Below are 8154 nucleotides of genomic sequence, written 5' to 3' on the forward strand. Positions count from 1 at the left end.
ATGTGGTCATGCTCCCTCCTCTGCTCGTGCCGCATCGTATCCTGCCTTACTTCACCCTCCTCCACGTCCTTCTCTCCTTCCTCGATACTCCCTTTCCTCTTTTTCTCTCCCCATTCTGGCATACAACGGATGGATTACTTCTGTTTATCTTGCTCTCTTCCTTCACCTCTACCTGTGGTTGTCTCTCACTTTCTCTCTCGTTGCATTTCTCTGCTGTCTCCGCACTCCACCGACTCTTCTGCTCTCCGTCTTCTTTCATGCTCTTTCTATCTGTCCGATTCACTGTCACTTCTTCTTCCTTGAACCTCTTACTATCTTTATGCCTCTCCTCTCTCCTCCCTTCTCCCCGCTATGGGCCCCTGCCTCCCCAGGCCAGGGCTCCTACCCCCCCAGACCTTTCTGCGAGACAGCAGTCCCCTCCTCCTGCTTCTCCCCTCTCGCGCTCTAACCTCTGCTCTCTTCTGTATTCTGCTCCCTCTGGCATGGCTGTAGTGTCAGGTAAGTTCTCCGCCTCTTCCTGAATGCAGCCCCCTCCCTCACCCTCCTCCCGACCCTCTCCTCTCCCCTTTACACTGTGCACACCCTCCGTCACTTTCACTGACACACCCAGCCCTCCTCATTATCACCACAGTCATATTCATGCCCTCGCTTTAACTCAAGCCCCAGGCAGGTCGACAAGCGGCCGGCTGCTCACAGGTGGAGGCTCGCTGACAAAATGATCCAACACACAGACGTTAACAGGCAGCACAAAGCGCAACACAATATTCACAACAAGACAGTGAATAGAGGCATAAACAGGGCAGTAAGATCTTGAGTGGTGGCAAATTTAAATGAAATGACATTGCATCCCCTAAAAGGGCTCAACACGGTGTCTGCAGATGACGACACATTCCTGTTAAATGGCGTTCATTTTGAATGTTTGCACAACCCTTGAGGCATTTTTAATGTAACAATTTACATATACAAATGTCAATGGTACTGTGTTTGTGTGTATATGTGTGATGTAATCCATCACTATACCTATTTCTGTTTGTTTTGTTCCCTCTACTGCGAACTGTAGTGTTTTGACATAGCTGCTAACACGCAAGCCAACGCGTGCAGTTCAATGATCCCACTTGAAGAAGTTAACTGTTTGCGGGGTGCAGCATTTATCTCACTCCAGTCCAAGCACTGAAAGTCTTTCTTTTTTTTTTCATTCATTTACCAACGTCAGTTGCACTGCAGGGCAGCTCACATCATTGATTTTAAATGAAGGCCCATTTGGCGGGAGAGTTTCATCTGACTAACCTCCTCCATCCAGCTCCTTGCATGGCTTTATGGATCGACTGTTGCAACGGCTCTCCATCCACTTTTTCACTCATGGCTGTCTGTCTGTCTGTGGACAACAACAACATGAATCTGAACCAGGAGCCCCCTCCTCACTGCCCACTGTTTTCTGAGTGAAGATCAGAAAAACAAGTCTTTGCGCACACACACACTGTCAAACACAGTTTACCAGCCATCCCTCCCATCTGCCTTCACATCCACCTCCACAGCATCACCCATCACACACACACACACACACACACGCACGCACCATCCTCCATCCTCCCCCACCCCTCCTGACACCCCCCCCCCCACGCTTCGCAGAGGCCCCTGCCTGCCCTGGCTGCACTCCTGGCTCACTGGCACCGCCCTGCTGGATGGAAGAGGCAATGAACAGGCTAAGCAAGAGCGATCTACCGCAGCTTTTCTCTGTGTCTCTTACTTTGAAAACCACCCTTTCTCTGCTCACAACCCTGCACTTTTATGGCTTTGATTTAGTGATTTTTTTTCTTTTCTTCCCAGTGATGGCTGTTAACTCTGACCTCAAACACTCAGAGTCAGAGTTTCTCTCTAGTATCTGTGGTAGTATGTCTGTAGACTCTGTGTCCCATGTCTTGTCTTGTGACATTTGGTCTTGGATACATGTAGCTAGTTCTACCACCATGTTCACCGTCTAGCTGCTCATTTCTGTGCAGAACGTTAAGCGAATCCAGTCGTGTAGAGTAGCGCCACCCATTCGCCGAGCCATGAGACCCATGCAGCTGTTGAGTGTTTGAGGTTATGGCTGAACCATGATTAAAAATGCCAGCATGAACCTGGGTGTGAGTGAGTACGAAAGCTGCGTTCGACCATTCGTGTTTTCGCGTGCATGGATGAGAGTGCGTGCATGGGAACGTGTGGACTTGTAGCACCTTTTACGCGGTCACTAATGTTCACACTCCCCCCTCTTTCCCTCCCTCTCTCACTGTCTTTGTATCCCTGCAGCACCCGCAAACAAAACTACATGATGAACTTTGCCAGACAGACCGGCGCGCGTCACTACTACAGCCGCAAGAGGCGGGCACTGCTACAGCGTGCCTGAACCCACCAAGAAGGGATTCGCCCTCTGACCTGCCAATCACACATCGAACCGCCACGCTCATCCTTTTTCTCCTGACGGCATATCGCCCCGTCGAGTCCCATCCACCAGTGGATTCCAGTCAGCCTTAGACTTCCCTCACCCACCCCTCCCTACCCTCTGCCATAAACACGGGCCATCCAATCAGTTTACGCCAGCCAATCAAGGCCTTCCCAACCACACGGGTCGGCGGGAATGAAACTCAGAAGAAAGGAGTGAAGCGGCCATTTTGTTTACTTTTTTTCATGGACGGTCGGGGTTTCTAGTTGTTTTCTAATTGTTGCTGTGGTTCCTCTGATTCCTGTTCCCACCTCCGATAACCCTCCCTCTGGCTTACCTCCCCCATCACTCTCCCCGTTTCCCTCTCCTCATCCTCCTTTTCCTACCACACTGTGAAATTGAGAGATAATATATCACTGCTGAACTGACCAGCCGATTGGAGAGCTGCCTCCCAGTACCACTGAGCCGCCTGGGGGAGGACCACTCCACTGCCGCCAACCAGTACGCCAGGAGAAAGACCACGACGATGATACTGACCATTGAGAGGAATAACGGTGATGAAGAAGCTCAAAAAAGAAGAAAAAAAAAAAGAGTACTGTGTTCTTGCTGTTCTGTGTGTCTGTGGGTTCTTTTTGTGATGAGTTGACTGTGGTGTTCTGTTCATTTGTTTGTTCGTTTTCTACTAATTCATATGCTTTTACGGGGGGAGGGGAGGGGGGTGCTGGGTTCTGTTTCCTTTTTCCTCGTTTACCTGGAACGGAAGTGGGCAGAGCGGGAAAGGCCCGGCCTCCACGGGAAGAAGGAAGGAAAGAACGATTTGCACGATGGGAAAAGGAGAAAATAAGAAAAAAAAGACTGAATAATGATTTTTTGTTTTTTTTAGTCATTTTTTATATATGTTGGTTCCCGAAAATACAGATATTTATGGTAAATGGTTCTTCACGTAACCTATTTAAGATGCACTGTGCGTGAAATCTGTATGTTATTTTCTAGTGTTAAGTTATTAGGCAGTCGAGTCGAGCTCTCAGACTGCATCATCTCCCCTCTTCCTTCTCTTCCCTCTTCTCTTGTGCTGTTCCCCCCCCCTTCCCATCTCTCTCTCTCTCTGCTGATTTCTCAAACCTGGAGGTGAGGCTCTATTAGTGTTGTTTTTTGAAGTCTGTGTAATATGGACCCTCTGCCCTCAGTGTAACTCCAGTATAGCAATCTCCTGTATATATATGTATATCCACTATGGGGAGACCCAGCAGCCTTATAAAAGGGAAATAAAGAACTGTCCAAACCTCATACTGTACACATCGCCTGAGCTGCTCTCTTTAAAGAAAAACCTTTCATCTGTTCATATTTCTCTTATTGTCAACAAATCTCAACGGAGTGTTCGTCGCTCTCTCATTACTTTCTGACTTGCCTTCCCTGTCGGTGGCACTCAGCCCAAAGCCCATTCTCATCAGATCTTAAAAGATCACAAAAAATGACACACTGCATTTGTTGGGAACTATTTTCAGCAGCGAATTAACACATATTTGGGTTCTCCTGAGTATGAGGATCAACTCAAACTATGATGTTCTTTGTGATGAAGGAACATGTCACCCTGTGCAATGGTGTGGCTCACTGATTTGTTGTTTTTGGACATTAATGGAGCTTTAAGGCATTCTGGTGTTGAAAGAATTTGTTGACAATAAGAAAAATATAGAATTTCACCTGTGTGTGTGTTAGTGTGAGACAGAAAAGTGCCTGAAACTATTCAGATGAGAACAGAACTTCTTTCAGTATTTATTTAGACAATGAAACACAATAAAAGTTTTCTTACTAAAATATTGTAAAAAATACATACACTGACGTCTCTGCCATCACCTTGGTGCACACCTCAGTGTCTTCAGACTGGGTATTTACCACATGCTTGTGCAGACCCTCAGCATTGCTCCATGCAGAGGCTGCAGAGATGCCAGAGCTCTGCTCGCTTGGTGTTGAACCATATAAGCATCTTCCCCCTTGACATGAACCCCTAGAAATGCTCATAACATAGCGCATCAGGAGCCTTTAGTCACAAGCTGCCGACCATCACACCTACTGTCAGCAGTGTTATGGTGAAGTAGAAGGACCTGGCTGTGACGCCCGGGCAGGAGTTACAGTACGGCCTGTCACAGCAGCTGTAGCTCATGCTATAGATGGTTCCTTTGAGGCGGATGCTGTGCACCTGGCTGCAGTCCTTCTTCGCCATGCAGCCCCTGGCCGACAGGGCGCTGTGGTTTCCGTAGCGACCATCTGCCTTGAAGCACAGCTCATCAGGAGGGCACTCTGTCACAATGAGCTCAACTGTCTTCTCCTTCTCCAGGATGGGGCTGAAGTAGCAAAGCAGGTTGTCACAGAGCAGCGAGGGGAGGAAGAGGTAGAACCACAACACAGCAACACGCAGGAGCTGCAACGTGTTCGGCCTGCAAGTCGATGAGCAGCATTTGGTATTTTAGTGAATTTAACTAAAGCTGTGGCTATAAGGCTAAATAAATAAAACTCAAAGAGGACATCAAGAATTTATTTCTGCACTCCATTAAAATTGGATGAGAATGATAAAAACTTTGTAAAGTTAAGTTAAAAAAAACAGTCAATTTGATGGTAAATGTCTTCATTCAAAAATAAAAATATCCAACTTGAGCCCAGAGCAAGTCACATCACTTGAGTTATTATCTCAGACTTGACAAAGCTCCTGAAAATTTACAAAAGGTGTAATTTAACAGTATTTATTAACTGTAGTACTCCACATTAGTAAATTGACTTTGGAGACTAAAAAGAAATTCAACAAGTTAACCGATTACTGAGCCTTGATTCTTATGCACAGGTGAAACTGATTCTACTGATTGAATCATTTAAAATGCTCAAGGCTGTAAAGGCAGAAAGTGATGGCTGAAACAATGTCAGTGTTCAGCTTTTTAAAACCCAGTATTATGAAGACTCACCTGCTCATTTTGAAGACTAATTCCAATCAAACAGGTAAAACTTCTCAGAGTGTCTCCTGGTTAACTCTTATCTCACCACTGGCCCCAGATCTGCCTGCACAGGCCACACCTTCCAACACACCTGCTTGTAAAGATCCACACAGAGCAGCTTCAACAAGCAGGGTCTTAATCATGGTGCTTTTATTTTGCTGCATTCATCAGTAAGCACAGAAACAGTGTCTGCATTAGAAGGATGGCTGACAAGTCCACCTTTCTCTGTCTGTGATCACACAAAACATTGACTACGATGTCACTTCCCCCCCCTTCATTTACACATTAATTTAGCAAAAATAATAATCACAAACATGTCAACATTTGATGTTAACCACCTTGTGGAGACTCAGGTAAGCACCTGTGGCTAGCAGGCCTCGCCCCAGCCTTCTACAAGCTATAATGCAGTGGCAGGTAATATGGAGCTCCTTGGTGATGTGTAATTTGCACATGAATCCCAAGGCTCCTCTTTAAGAACATGAGTGATGTTGGTGTCCGTGATCATTCCCAGCAGCATCTTCAGGCTGCTGTCAGACTTTGGCGGGCCGTTACATGTGTCCTTGCAGCAGCAGGTGTGGCTGACATTGTACTTGACCCCCCGATGAGAGATGATTTCATGGGAGCCACAGAGTTCAGGGTCCACGCAGCCCTGAGCAGACAGGACGTGGACGGAGCCGTAGCGGCCTCTGGAGCTGGAGCAGCGCTGATCAGGCAGACACCGGCTGGTGACGTTCGGGCAGGACTTGCCTTTGTGCTGCAAAGGACAGTAGTAACACAGCAGGTTTTCAAGGCTCAGAGGCAGGGCCAGAGCAGCTGTGGCCAACAGGATGGAGGTCAGGAACCAGCGTGGTCCCAACAGATGGACGTCCAGACTAACGTAAATCCACACACACACACACACAGATAGGAATGAGAAGGACTGGAAACATACATTCATTCAACTAATCACATGCTTCAGTTAGGGCTTTTATGGGTTTCGACTGTGTCTGTAGGTTGTTCACCTTATGCTCTTTCTTTGTGATCTCATCTTCCTGCATGTAAAAACACCCAGACCACGTGTGTCAACCTGAGGAACCTCCAAACACCAGCAGGCCCTCTGATTACCAAGCAGAAACAGGTGTGACTTTAAAGCTCATTGAGCTTCATTTTGTAATAATTTTAGACACACACACACAGACACAAAAAGCATTTAAACTGGGTTTTAGCTTTATGTTTATTGATAAAAAAAATAACGCCTGATCCTTCAAAACATTTAGGATGCTGGCTTTAAAAGAAATTCTGAACTGGGGCAAAAGACAGGATTACAGTGCCATCTGCTGGCCGCCGTGCTACATTGAAGATGAAGTGGCGCTAATGTCTGTTGAATGTCATCCAGAAGTTATTTATGAACCTCACAAAGAAGCCCAGAGTTTACTTGTATAACATCTGTAGTACAAAATATATTAAGGAAGACATCTTCTTTAACGAGAGCATTCTTCTTTCGTTGTTGATTTTCTGCTCATGTAACATAGGCGGATGAGAAGGAGAGCTTTCCCTCCTTGTACAACGGTTCCTGCAAAGAAAAACAAATCCTGTCTAAGTGCAAGTAGAGAATGGAGGATTGTTGTGTATATGATGAAGTAGTGGTTTGCTCACAGCCAGTTCCTCTTCCTCATCCTCACCACCGTCATCCCAGTCTTCTTGCTCGGCGGGGTCGTAGCTGTACAGAGGAATCAGCCTGTGGCGCAGCTCATCCAGTCTGAAGCAAAATGTTTAAGAGTGTGAGAGAACATAACACAAGATAACAAACAATCTGAAAGTGATGCTTTTCAGAAACAAACGCACCTTGATCTCCTCCTGATATAAAGAACCTGAAGAGAAGCACAATGATAAAAACTCAGACACACATTTGAAGCATTCATGTGAAACTATGCAGAATGTGCAGGATCTTACCACTGCCACTACACATCCAATCAGCGCCAGCAGCACTAAGGGGACGAGTGCATAGTAACCAGGAAATCCAGGTTTGGGGCTTGGCGTTGACATGAGGGGAGTCGTGTGGTTGAAATGCATTTCTTTCTGCTCGCTCTCCTCCATCATACGCCCTTCTGCTGCGTTCACCTCAGCTGACACCTCTGTGACACATTCAGTGGAGTGCCGCTGCTGTCGTTCCCACTGAAAGGCCACATTTCTCCACCCAGGGAGGACTCACGATCATTGCTGCAGAGAGTGAAAACAGACACAGTTGTACACAGAGATGTATGATCCAAGAAGGCCGGAAGATGATGATAGTGCAAAGGATGCTGTATTCTGTAATATCCATAACACTCCTCAGCTAAAAAAGGCTCCATGAAGAATTCAGTCTTACCTTATGCGTCATATGAAGAGTACGTAAACGCACGTTGTTGCTTTCGTTCCACTTCACGAGAGACTCAGTGCTGACATACGTCAACCTGCTCAATTACATTCCTGAGTGAGGAGTGGATACGATGTCATGTGTTGGGTTGGTTAAACCGGATTGATGTATTTGTCGCACACAAAGGAAGCTTACATTTTTTCTCAGAAATACATTGAAATCCTTCCAGCAGGAGTAATTAATGCACAATGGTATAACATGGCAATTGCTTTAATGAGGGCTACAATCATAACACCTTAGATGTGTCTGGATAGCTGTGTGTATGTGATGCTCTACAAGCAGAGCGCACATGTTCTCTCTCCTCCAGCAGGGGGAGAGCTGTGGCTTGCAGGAGGGAGATGAGGGAGAGGGGG

General features: G+C 46.5%; 3 protein-coding genes across 3 annotated transcripts in view; 1 reads left to right on the forward strand and 2 right to left on the reverse strand.

Annotated features, from left to right (window-relative positions):
- reln (reelin) overlaps positions 1-3148 on the forward strand; it is a 90185-nt gene extending 87037 nt beyond the window's left edge. The window contains exon 64 of the mRNA XM_041938807.1: positions 2290-3148. Coding sequence (XP_041794741.1) covers positions 2290-2386 — 97 coding nt within the window. The 3' untranslated portion in view covers positions 2387-3148. The remainder of the gene's footprint in view (positions 1-2289) is intronic.
- A 1318-nt stretch (positions 3149-4466) lies between these two features.
- Positions 4467-5384, reverse strand: LOC121607735 (protein Bouncer-like). The gene is made up of 2 exons (XM_041938677.1): positions 5377-5384; positions 4467-4857 (listed from the first exon to the last, which is right to left on the reverse strand). Exons 1-2 carry the CDS (start codon positions 5382-5384, stop codon positions 4467-4469), a joined length of 399 nt encoding a protein of 132 aa, XP_041794611.1.
- Positions 5385-5601: 217 nt separating this feature from the next.
- LOC121608413 (protein Bouncer-like) lies at positions 5602-6497 on the reverse strand. Its single transcript, XM_041939677.1, has 2 exons — positions 6408-6497; positions 5602-6278 (listed from the first exon to the last, which is right to left on the reverse strand). Exons 1-2 carry the CDS (start codon positions 6431-6433, stop codon positions 5804-5806), a joined length of 501 nt encoding a protein of 166 aa, XP_041795611.1. The 5' UTR covers positions 6434-6497; the 3' UTR covers positions 5602-5803.
- Positions 6498-8154: the final 1657 nt, after the last annotated feature.

This window comes from Chelmon rostratus, chromosome 6, assembly GCF_017976325.1.
Source record: "Chelmon rostratus isolate fCheRos1 chromosome 6, fCheRos1.pri, whole genome shotgun sequence".
Classification (NCBI taxonomy): domain Eukaryota; kingdom Metazoa; phylum Chordata; class Actinopteri; order Chaetodontiformes; family Chaetodontidae; genus Chelmon; species Chelmon rostratus.

What these genes read in the sequence shown, in the direction of transcription:
- LOC121608413 (XM_041939677.1), bottom strand. Translation starts at nt 6,433, where the DNA reads ATGAGATCACAAAGAAAGAGCATAAG. An exon ending in TCACAAAGAAAGAGCATAAG is followed by an intron (nt 6,279 to 6,407) that starts GTGAACAACCTA and finishes GATTTACGTTAG; the next exon opens with TCTGGACGTCCATCTGTTGG.